At 57.8% G+C, this 12,250-nt stretch overlaps 1 protein-coding gene across 5 annotated transcripts in view; it reads right to left on the bottom strand.

Annotated features, from left to right (window-relative positions):
* LOC142473347 (uncharacterized) overlaps positions 1 to 12,250 on the bottom strand; it is a 148,224-nt gene that overhangs the window by 12,850 nt on the left and 123,124 nt on the right. For 4 of the 5 annotated variants that reach the window (XM_075580588.1, XM_075580584.1, XM_075580585.1 and 1 more), the window contains one exon: positions 11,210 to 11,332. The exons of the other annotated variant lie outside the window; for it this stretch is intronic. In XM_075580588.1, coding sequence (XP_075436703.1) covers positions 11,210 to 11,332 — 123 coding nt within the window. The remainder of the gene's footprint in view (positions 1 to 11,209; positions 11,333 to 12,250) is intronic. 5 annotated transcript variants of the gene reach the window in all.

The raw sequence follows: 12,250 nt of genomic DNA, 5'->3' as shown, positions 1-12,250 counted from the left end.
GATCCCTGCTCTGCCCCAGAGAAAGTACAGCCCCGTCTCACCGTCAGTAACCCCCGGGATAGATCCCTGCTCTGCCCCAGAGAAAGTACAGCCCCGTCTCACCGTCAGTAATCCCCGGGATAGATCCCTGCTCTGCCCCAGAGAAAGTACAGCCCCGTCTCACCGTCAGTAATCCCCGGGTTATATCCCTGCTCTGCCCCAGAGAAAGTACAGCCCCGTCTCACCGTCAGTAACCCCGGGTTATATCCCTGCTCTGCCCCAGAGAAAGTACAGCCCCGTCTCACCGTCAGTAATGCCCGGGTTATATCCCTGCTCTGCCCCAGAGAAAGTACAGCACCGTCTCACCGTCAGTAATGCCCGGGTTATATCCCTGCTCTGCCCCAGAGAAAGTACAGCCCCGTCTCACCGTCAGTAACCCCCGGGATAGATCCCTGCTCTGCCCCAGAGAAAGTACAGCCCCGTCTCACCGTCAGTAACCCCCGGGATAGATCCCTGCTCTGCCCCAGAGAAAGTACAGCCCCGTCTCACCGTCAGTAACCCCCGGGTTAGATCCCTGCTCTGCCCCAGAGAAAGTACAGCCCCGTCTCACCGTCAGTAACCCCCGGGTTAGATCCTGCTCTGCCCCAGAGAAAGTACAGCCCCGTCTCACCGTCAGTAATCCCCGGGTTATATCCCTGCTCTGCCCCAGAGAAAGTACAGCCCCGTCTCACCGTCAGTAACCCCCGGGTTAGATCCCTGCTCTGCCCCAGAGAAAGTACAGCCCCGTCTCACCGTCAGTAACCCCCGGGTTAGATCCCTGCTATGCCCCAGAGAAAGTACAGCCCCGTCTCACCGTCAGTAACCCCCGGGTTATATCCCTGCTCTGCCCCAGAGAAAGTACAGCCCCGTCTCACCGTCAGTAACCCCCGGGATAGATCCCTGCTCTGCCCCAGAGAAAGTACAGCCCCGTCTCACCGTCAGTAACCCCCGGGTTATATCCCTGCTCTGTCCCAGAGAAAGTACAGCCCCGTCTCACCGTCAGTAACCCCCGGGATAGATCCCTGCTCTGCCCCAGAGAAAGTACAGCCCCGTCTCACCGTCAGTAACCCCCGGGTTATATCCCTGCTCTGCCCCAGAGAAAGTACAGCCCCGTCTCACCGTCAGTAACCCCCCGGGTTATATCCCTGCTCTGCCCCAGAGAAAGTACAGCCCCGTCTCACCGTCAGTAACCCCCCGGGTTATATCCCTTCTCTGCCCCAGAGAAAGTACAGCCCCGTCTCACCGTCAGTAACCCCCGGGATAGATCCCTTCTCTGCCCCAGAGAAAGTACAGCCCCGTCTCACCGTCAGTAACCCCCGGGATAGATCCCTGCTCTGCCCCAGAGAAAGTACAGCCCCGTCTCACCGTCAGTAATCCCCGGGTTATATCCCTGCTCTGCCCCAGAGAAAGTACAGCCCCGTCTCACCGTCAGTAACCCCCGGGTTATATCCCTGCTCTGTCCCAGAGAAAGTACAGCCCCGTCTCACCGTCAGTAATCCCCGGGATAGATCCCTGCTCTGCCCCAGAGAAAGTACAGCCCCGTCTCACCGTCAGTAATCCCCGGGATAGATCCCTGCTCTGCCCCAGAGAAAGTACAGCCCCGTCTCACCGTCAGTAACGCCCCGGGTTATATCCCTGCTCTGCCCCAGAGAAAGTACAGCCCCGTCTCACCGTCAGTAATCCCCGGGATAGATCCCTGCTCTGCCCCAGAGAAAGTACAGCCCCGTCTCACCGTCAGTAATCCCCGGGTTATATCCCTGCTCTGCCCCAGAGAAAGTACAGCCCCGTCTCACCGTCAGTAACCCCGGGTTATATCCCTGCTCTGTCCCAGAGAAAGTACAGCCCCGTCTCACCGTCAGTAACCCCCGGGATAGATCCCTGCTCTGCCCCAGAGAAAGTACAGCCCCGTCTCACCGTCAGTAACCCCCGGGTTATATCCCTGCTCTGCCCCAGAGAAAGTACAGCCCCGTCTCACCGTCAGTAACCCCCCGGGTTATATCCCTGCTCTGCCCCAGAGAAAGTACAGCCCCGTCTCACCGTCAGTAACCCCCCGGGTTATATCCCTGCTCTGCCCCAGAGAAAGTACAGCCCCGTCTCACCGTCAGTAACCCCCGGGATAGATCCCTTCTCTGCCCCAGAGAAAGTACAGCCCCGTCTCACCGTCAGTAACCCCCGGGATAGATCCCTGCTCTGCCCCAGAGAAAGTACAGCCCCGTCTCACCGTCAGTAATCCCCGGGTTATATCCCTGCTCTGCCCCAGAGAAAGTACAGCCCCGTCTCACCGTCAGTAACCCCCGGGTTATATCCCTGCTCTGTCCCAGAGAAAGTACAGCCCCGTCTCACCGTCAGTAATCCCCGGGATAGATCCCTGCTCTGCCCCAGAGAAAGAACAGCCCCGTCTCACCGTCAGTAATCCCCGGGATAGATCCCTGCTCTGCCCCAGAGAAAGTACAGCCCCGTCTCACCGTCAGTAACCCCCCGGGTTATATCCCTGCTCTGCCCCAGAGAAAGTACAGTCCCGTCTCACCGTCAGTAATCCCCGGATTAGATCCCTGCTCTGCCCCAGAGAAAGTACAGCCCCGTCTCACCGTCGGTAATCCCCGGGATAGATCCCTGCTCTGCCCCAGAGAAAGTACAGCCCCGTCTCACCGTCAGTAATCCCCGGGATAGATCCCTGCTCTGCCCCAGAGAAAGTACAGCCCCGTCTCACCGTCAGTAATCCCCGGGATAGATCCCTGCTCTGCCCCAGAGAAAGTACAGCCCCGTCTCACCGTCAGTAACCCCCGGGTTATATCCCTGCTCTGCACCAGAGAAAGTACAGCCCCGTCTCACCGTCGGTAATCCCCGGGATAGATCCCTGCTCTGCCCCAGAGAAAGTACAGCCCCGTCTCACCGTCAGTAATCCCCGGGATAGATCCCTGCTCTGCCCCAGAGAAAGTACAGCCCCGTCTCACCGTCAGTAACCACCGGGATAGATCCCTGCTCTGCCCCAGAGAAAGTACAGCCCCGTCTCACCGTCGGTAACCCCCGGGATAGATCCCTGCACTGCCTCAGAGAAAGTACAGCCCCGTCTCACCGTCAGTAACCCCCGGGATAGATCCCTGCTCTGCCCCAGAGAAAGTACAGCCCCGTCTCACCGTCAGTAACCCCCGGGTTATATCCCTGCTCTGCCCCAGAGAAAGTACAGCCCCGTCTCACCGTCAGTAACCCCCGGGATAGATCCCTGCTCTGCCCCAGAGATAGTACAGCCCCGTCTCACCGTCAGTAATCCCCGGGATAGATCCCTGCTCTGCCCCAGAGAAAGTACAGCCCCGTCTCACCGTCAGTAACCCCCGGGTTATATCCCTGCTCTGCCCCAGAGAAAGTACAGCCCCGTCTCACCGTCGGTAATCCCCGGGTTATATCCCTGCTCTGTCCCAGAGAAAGTACAGCCCCGTCTCACCGTCAGTAATCCCCGGGTTATATCCCTGCTCTGCCCCAGAGAAAGTACAGCCCCGTCTCACCGTCAGTAACCCCCGGGTTATATCCCTGCTCTGCCCCAGAGAAAGTACAGCCCCGTCTCACCGTCAGTAATCCCCGGGATAGATCCCTGCTCTGCCCCAGAGAAAGTACAGCCCCGTCTCACCGTCAGTAATCCCCGGGATAGATCCCTGCTCTGCCCCAGAGAAAGTACAGCCCCGTCTCACCGTCAGTAATCCCCGGGTTATATCCCTGCTCTGCCCCAGAGAAAGTACAGCCCCGTCTCACCGTCAGTAACCCCCGGGTTATATCCCTGCTCTGCCCCAGAGAAAGTACAGCCCCGTCTCACCGTCAGTAATCCCCGGGATAGATCCCTGCTCTGCCCCAGAGAAAGTACAGCCCCGTCTCACCGTCAGTAATCCCCGGGATAGATCCCTGCTCTGCCCCAGAGAAAGTACAGCCCCGTCTCACCGTCAGTAACCCCCGGGATAGATCCCTGCTCTGTCCCAGAGAAAGTACAGCCCAGTCTCACCGTCAGTAACCCCCGGGTTATATCCCTGCTCTGCCCCAGAGAAAGAACAGCCCCGTCTCACCGTCAGTAACCCCCGGGATAGATCCCTGCTCTGCCCCAGAGAAAGTACAGCCCCGTCTCACCGTCAGTAATGCCCGGGTTATATCCCTGCTCTGCCCCAGAGAAAGTACAGCCCCGTCTCACCGTCAGTAATCCCCGGGTTAGATCCCTGCTCTGCCCCAGAGAAAGTACAGCCCCGTCTCACCGTCAGTAATCCCCGGGTTAGATCCCTGCTCTGCCCCAGAGAAAGTACAGCCCCGTCTCACCGTCAGTAATCCCCGGGTTATATCCCTGCTCTGCCCCAGAGAAAGTACAGCCCCGTCTCACCGTCAGTAACCCCCGGGTTATATCCCTGCTCTGCCCCAGAGAAAGTACAGCCCCGTCACACCGTCAGTAACCCCGGGATAGATCCCTGCTCTGCCCCAGAGAAAGTACAGCCCCGTCTCACCGTCAGTAACCCCCGGGATAGATCCCTGCTCTGCCCCAGAGAAAGTACAGCCCCGTCTCATCGTCAGTAATCCCCCGGGTTAGATCCCTGCTCTGCCCCAGAGAAAGTACAGCCCCGTCTCACCGTCAGTAACCCCCGGGATAGATCCCTGCTCTGTCCCAGAGAAAGTACAGCCCCGACTCACCATCAGTAACCCCGGGATAGATCCCTGCTCTGCCCCAGAGAAAGTACAGCCCCGTCTCACCGTCAGTAACCCCCGGGTTATATCCCTGCTCTGCCCCAGAGAAAGTACAGCCCCGTCTCACCGTCAGTAACCCCCGGGTTATATCCCTGCTCTGCCCCAGAGAAAGTACAGCCCCGTCTCACCGTCAGTAACCCCCGGGATAGATCCCTGCTCTGCCCCAGAGAAAGTACAGCCCCGTCTCACCGTCAGTAACCCCCGGGATAGATCCCTGCTCTGCCCCAGAGAAAGTACAGCCCCGTCTCACCGTCAGTAATCCCCGGGTTATATCCCTGCTCTGTCCCAGAGAAAGTACAGCCCCGTCTCACCGTCAGTAACCCCCGGGATAGATCCCTGCTCTGCCCCAGAGAAAGTACAGTCCCGTCTCACCGTCAGTAACCCCCGGGATAGATCCCTGCTCTGTCCCAGAGAAAGTACAGCCCCGTCTCACCGTCAGTAACCCCCCGGGTTATATCCCTGCTCTGCCCCAGAGAAAGTACAGCACCATCTCACCGTCAGTAATCCCCGGGTTATATCCCTGCTCTGCCCCAGAGAAAGTACAGCCCCGTCTCACCGTCAGTAACCCCCGGGTTATATCCCTGCTCTGCCCCAGAGAAAGTACAGCACCGTCTCACCGTCAGTAATGCCCGGGTTATATCCCTGCTCTGCCCCAGAGAAAGTACAGCCCCGTCTCACCGTCAGTAATCCCCGGGTTATATCCCTGCTCTGCCCCAGAGAAAGTACAGCCCCGTCTCACCGTCAGTAACCCCCGGGTTATATCCCTGCTCTGCCCCAGAGAAAGTACAGCCCCGTCTCACCGTCAGTAATCCCCGGGTTATATCCCTGCTCTGCCCCAGAGAAAGAACAGCCCCGTCTCACCGTCAGTAACCCCCGGGATAGATCCCTGCTCTGCCCCAGAGAAAGTACAGCCCAGTCTCACCGTCAGTAATCCCCCGGGATAGATCCCTGCTCTGCCCCAGAGAAAGTACAGCCCCGTCTCACCGTCAGTAATCCCCGGGATAGATCCCTGCTCTGCCCCAGAGAAAGTACAGCCCCGTCTCACCGTCAGTAATCCCCGGGATAGATCCCTGCTCTGCCCCAGAGAAAGTACAGCCCCGTCTCACCGTCAGTAATCCCCGGGTTATATCCCTGCTCTGCCCCAGAGAAAGTACAGCCCCGTCTCACTGTCAGTAATCCCCGGGTTATATCCCTGCTCTGCCCCAGAGAAAGTAAAGCCCCGTCTCACCGTCAGTAATTCCCGGGTTATATCCCTGGTCTGCCCCAGAGAAAGTACAGCCCCGTCTCATCGTCAGTAATCCCCGGGTTATATCCCTGCTCTGTCCCAGAGAAAGTACAGCCCCGTCTCACCGTCAGTAACCCCCCGGGTTATATCCCTGCTCTGCCCCAGAGAAAGTACAGTCCCGTCTCACCGTCAGTAATCCCCGGATTAGATCCCTGCTCTGCCCCAGAGAAAGTACAGCCCCGTCTCACCGTCGGTAATCCCCGGGATAGATCCCTGCTCTGCCCCAGAGAAAGTACAGCCCCGTCTCACCGTCAGTAATCCCCGGGATAGATCCCTGCTCTGCCCCAGAGAAAGTACAGCCCCGTCTCACCGTCAGTAATCCCCGGGATAGATCCCTGCTCTGCCCCAGAGAAAGTACAGCCCCGTCTCACCGTCAGTAACCCCCGGGCTATATCCCTGCTCTGCACCAGAGAAAGTACAGCCCCGTCTCACCGTCGGTAATCCCCGGGATAGATCCCTGCTCTGCCCCAGAGAAAGTACAGCCCCGTCTCACCGTCAGTAATCCCCGGGATAGATCCCTGCTCTGCCCCAGAGAAAGTACAGCCCCGTCTCACCGTCAGTAACCACCGGGATAGATCCCTGCTCTGCCCCAGAGAAAGTACAGCCCCGTCTCACCGTCGGTAACCCCCGGGATAGATCCCTGCTCTGCCTCAGAGAAAGTACAGCCCCGTCTCACCGTCAGTAACCCCCGGGATAGATCCCTGCTCTGCCCCAGAGAAAGTACAGCCCCGTCTCACCGTCAGTAACCCCCGGGTTATATCCCTGCTCTGCCCCAGAGAAAGTACAGCCCCGTCTCACCGTCAGTAACCCCCGGGATAGATCCCTGCTCTGCCCCAGAGATAGTACAGCCCCGTCTCACCGTCAGTAATCCCCGGGATAGATCCCTGCTCTGCCCCAGAGAAAGTACAGCCCCGTCTCACCGTCAGTAACCCCCGGGTTATATCCCTGCTCTGCCCCAGAGAAAGTACAGCCCCGTCTCACCGTCGGTAATCCCCGGGTTATATCCCTGCTCTGTCCCAGAGAAAGTACAGCCCCGTCTCACCATCAGTAATCCCCGGGTTATATCCCTGCTCTGCCCCAGAGAAAGTACAGCCCCGTCTCACCGTCAGTAACCCCCGGGTTATATCCCTGCTCTGCCCCAGAGAAAGTACAGCCCCGTCTCACCGTCAGTAATCCCCGGGATAGATCCCTGCTCTGCCCCAGAGAAAGTACAGCCCCGTCTCACCGTCAGTAATCCCCGGGTTATATCCCTGCTCTGCCCCAGAGAAAGTACAGCCCCGTCTCACCGTCAGTAACCCCCGGGTTATATCCCTGCTCTGCCCCAGAGAAAGTACAGCCCCGTCTCACCGTCAGTAATCCCCGGGATAGATCCCTGCTCTGCCCCAGAGAAAGTACAGCCCCGTCTCACCGTCAGTAATCCCCGGGATAGATCCCTGCTCTGCCCCAGAGAAAGTACAGCCCCGTCTCACCGTCAGTAACCCCCGGGATAGATCCCTGCTCTGTCCCAGAGAAAGTACAGCCCCGTCTCACCGTCAGTAACCCCCGGGTTATATCCCTGCTCTGCCCCAGAGAAAGAACAGCCCCGTCTCACCGTCAGTAACCCCCGGGATAGATCCCTGCTCTGCCCCAGAGAAAGTACAGCCCCGTCTCACCGTCAGTAATGCCCGGGTTATATCCCTGCTCTGCCCCAGAGAAAGTACAGCCCCGTCTCACCGTCAGTAATCCCCGGGTTAGATCCCTGCTCTGCCCCAGAGAAAGTACAGCCCCGTCTCACCGTCAGTAATCCCCAGGTTAGATCCCTGCTCTGCCCCAGAGAAAGTACAGCCCCGTCTCACCGTCAGTAATCCCCGGGTTATATCCCTGCTCTGCCCCAGAGAAAGTACAGCCCCGTCTCACCGTCAGTAACCCCCGGGTTATATCCCTGCTCTGCCCCAGAGAAAGTACAGCCCCGTCACACCGTCAGTAACCCCGGGATAGATCCCTGCTCTGCCCCAGAGAAAGTACAGCCCCGTCTCACCGTCAGTAACCCCCGGGATAGATCCCTGCTCTGCCCCAGAGAAAGTACAGCCCCGTCTCATCGTCAGTAATCCCCCGGGTTAGATCCCTGCTCTGCCCCAGAGAAAGTACAGCCCCGTCTCACCGTCAGTAACCCCCGGGATAGATCCCTGCTCTGTCCCAGAGAAAGTACAGCCCCGACTCACCATCAGTAACCCCGGGATAGATCCCTGCTCTGCCCCAGAGAAAGTACAGCCCCGTCTCACCGTCAGTAACCCCCGGGTTATATCCCTGCTCTGCCCCAGAGAAAGTACAGCCCCGTCTCACCGTCAGTAACCCCCGGGTTATATCCCTGCTCTGCCCCAGAGAAAGTACAGCCCCGTCTCACCGTCAGTAACCCCCGGGATAGATCCCTGCTCTGCCCCAGAGAAAGTACAGCCCCGTCTCACCGTCAGTAACCCCCGGGATAGATCCCTGCTCTGCCCCAGAGAAAGTACAGCCCCGTCTCACCGTCAGTAATCCCCGGGTTATATCCCTGCTCTGTCCCAGAGAAAGTACAGCCCCGTCTCACCGTCAGTAACCCCCGGGATAGATCCCTGCTCTGCCCCAGAGAAAGTACAGTCCCGTCTCACCGTCAGTAACCCCCGGGATAGATCCCTGCTCTGTCCCAGAGAAAGTACAGCCCCGTCTCACCGTCAGTAACCCCCCGGGTTATATCCCTGCTCTGCCCCAGAGAAAGTACAGCACCATCTCACCGTCAGTAATCCCCGGGTTAGATCCCTGCTCTGCCCCAGAGAAAGTACAGTCCCGTCTCACCGTCAGTAATCCCCGGGTTATATCCCTGCTCTGCCCCAGAGAAAGTACAGCCCCGTCTCACCGTCAGTAACCCCCGGGTTATATCCCTGCTCTGCCCCAGAGAAAGTACAGCACCGTCTCACCGTCAGTAATGCCCGGGTTATATCCCTGCTCTGCCCCAGAGAAAGTACAGCCCCGTCTCACCGTCAGTAATCCCCGGGTTATATCCCTGCTCTGCCCCAGAGAAAGTACAGCCCCGTCTCACCGTCAGTAACCCCCGGGTTATATCCCTGCTCTGCCCCAGAGAAAGTACAGCCCCGTCTCACCGTCAGTAATCCCCGGGTTATATCCCTGCTCTGCCCCAGAGAAAGTACAGCCCCGTCTCACCGTCAGTAACCCCCGGGATAGATCCCTGCTCTGCCCCAGAGAAAGTACAGCCCAGTCTCACCGTCAGTAATCCCCCGGGATAGATCCCTGCTCTGCCCCAGAGAAAGTACAGCCCCGTCTCACCGTCAGTAATCCCCGGGATAGATCCCTGCTCTGCCCCAGAGAAAGTACAGCCCCGTCTCACCGTCAGTAATCCCCGGGATAGATCCCTGCTCTGCCCCAGAGAAAGTACAGCCCCGTCTCACCGTCAGTAATCCCCGGGTTATATCCCTGCTCTGCCCCAGAGAAAGTACAGCCCCGTCTCACTGTCAGTAATCCCCGGGTTATATCCCTGCTCTGCCCCAGAGAAAGTACAGCCCCGTCTCACCGTCAGTAATTCCCGGGTTATATCCCTGGTCTGCCCCAGAGAAAGTACAGCCCCGTCTCATCGTCAGTAATCCCCGGGTTATATCCCTGCTCTGTCCCAGAGAAAGTACAGCCCCGTCTCACCGTCAGTAATCCCCGGGATAGATCCCTGGTCTGCCCAAGAGAAAGTACAGCCCCGTCTCACCGTCAGTAATCCCCGGGTTAGATCCCTGCTCTGCCCCAGAGAAAGTACAGCCCCGTCTCACCGTCAGTAATCCCCGGGATAGATCCCTGCTCTGCCCCAGAGAAAGTACAGCCCTGTCTCACCGTCAGTAATCCCCGGGTTATATCCCTGCTCTGCCCCAGAGAAAGTACAGCCCCGTCTCACCGTCAGTAACCCCCGGGTTATATCCCTGCTCTGCCCCAGAGAAAGTACAGCCCCGTCTCACCGTCAGTAACCCCCGGGTTATATCCCTGCTCTGCCCCAGAGAAAGTACAGCCCCGTCTCACCGTCAGTAACCCCCGGGATAGATCCCTGCTCTGCCCCAGAGAAAGTACAGCCCCGTCTCACCGTCAGTAACCCCCGGGTTATATCCCTGCTCTGCCCCAGAGAAAGTACAGCCCCGTCTCACCGTCAGTAACCCCCGGGATAGATCCCTGCTCTGCCCCAGAGAAAGTACAGCCCCGTCTCACCGTCAGTAACCCCCGGGATAGATCCCTGCCCTACCCCAGAGAAAGTACAGCCCCGTCTCACCGTCAGTAACCCCCGGGTTATATCCCTGCTCTGTCCCAGAGAAAGTACAGTCCCGTCTCACCATCAGTAATCCCCGGGATAGATCCCTGCTCTGCCCCAGAGAAAGTACAGCCCCGTCTCACCGTCAGTAACCCCCGGGATAGATCCCTGCTCTGCCCCAGAGAAAGTACAGCCCCGTCTCACCGTCAGTAACCCCCGGGTTATATCCCTGCTCTGCCCCAGAGAAAGTACAGCCCCGTCTCACCGTCAGTAATCCTCGGGTTATATCCCTGCTCTGCCCCAGAGAAAGTACAGCCCCGTCTCACCGTCAGTAATCCCCGGGTTATATCCCTGCTCTGCCCCAGAGAAAGTACAGCCCCGTCTCACGTCAGTAACCCCCGGGTTATATCCCTGCTCTGCCCCAGAGAAAGTACAGCCCCGACTCACCGTCAGTAATTCCCGGGTTAGATCCCTGCTCTGCCCCAGAGAAAGTACAGCCCCGTCTCACCATCAGTAACCCCCGGGTTATATCCCTTCTCTGCACCAGAGAAAGTACAGCCCCGTCTCACCGTCAGTAATCCCCGGGTTATATCCCTGCTCTGCCCCAGAGAAAGTACAGCCCCGTCTCACCGTCAGTAATCCCCGGGATAGATCCCTGCTCTGCCCCAGAGAAAGTACAGCCCCGTCTCACCGTCGGTAATCCCCGGATTAGATCCCTGCTCTGCCCCAGAGAAAGTACAGCCCCGTCTCACCGTCGGTAATCCCCGGGATAGATCCCTGCTCTGCCCCAGAGAAAGTACAGCCCCTTCTCACCGTCAGTAACCCCCGGGTTAGATCCCTGCTCTGCCCCAGAGAAAGTACAGCCCCGTCTCACAGTCGGTAATCCCCGGGTTAGATCCCTGCTCTGCCCCAGAGAAAGTACAGCCCCGTCTCACCGTCGGTAATCCCCGGGTTAGATCCCTGCTCTGCTCCGGACAGAGGATGGGATGTTGGCTCCGTATCACTTGTTCTGTTTGGTATATGGGGTATCGATTCCTGCCCCTGCTCATCCTCCGTACCTACAGGGAAATATAACTGAAACATAAGGGAAATAAAAACGACATTTCCAGATGTAGAGGTAGCTTGCCTTAGACTAAGGGGGAAAGAAGTCGTCCAGAGAACACTAAAAGCATCACTGAAACAGACACGGGGGGGGGGGGGGGGGAGAACGGAGAAGGGAGAGGAAAATATATGGGGTCAAATATGGATGTCAGAAGTACATCCAATAAATGCTAATGTATGCAGTATGGTGTCAGACATTAAACACAAAGCCCCAAATAAAGCAGCAATGCTGGCATCCCAAGCTCCCATGTTATCCCCCTAGTGGACACATAGCTAAGCGATACCGAAAGACAACAGTACATAAGAACCAGAGAGTCACAGAAAGCACCCTAGCTGGAAGTCCTCATTTAGGCCACGCGGGGCCATGGTGTTTAGTTCAAAAATCATGCGAGTTTCCAATTGTAATAACAGTTTGCCCCCGTCACCACCTCGATGCCGGGCATGTGCCTGGAGTATGGGCATACATCGGAGTGCTGCCAGACCATGCTTATGCTTTTTAAAATGCCTCGCTACAGGCCGAATCTTGAGATCCTCACTGTTGTTGGTATCTTGTAACGCCTTCCTGATGGAGGAGCGGTGTAAGCTCATGCGCTCCGTAAGCATGCGGGTAGTCTTACCGATGTAGCGCAAACCACATGGGCACCGGATCATATATACAACAAACTTACTCTCAGTTCATGTAATCCCTGATTTTGATGGGTTTACCACTATGTGGGTGGGAGACATTCTTCCCTAGCAGCATGTGCTGACAATTGGTACAGCCATGGCATTTGTAGGCACCGGGGGATCTCGACCTAACCAGTTTGTGGGGCTATTGTATTTAGAGACGGGGTCCGCTTGTGTGAGTGAATCACCAATGTTGTGACCCCTCCTGT

This window comes from Ascaphus truei (assembly GCF_040206685.1).
Source record: "Ascaphus truei isolate aAscTru1 chromosome 3 unlocalized genomic scaffold, aAscTru1.hap1 SUPER_3_unloc_6, whole genome shotgun sequence".
In the NCBI taxonomy this organism is placed as follows: Eukaryota; Metazoa; Chordata; class Amphibia; order Anura; family Ascaphidae; genus Ascaphus; species Ascaphus truei.
This window is presented reverse-complemented; position numbering and strand designations above follow the sequence as displayed.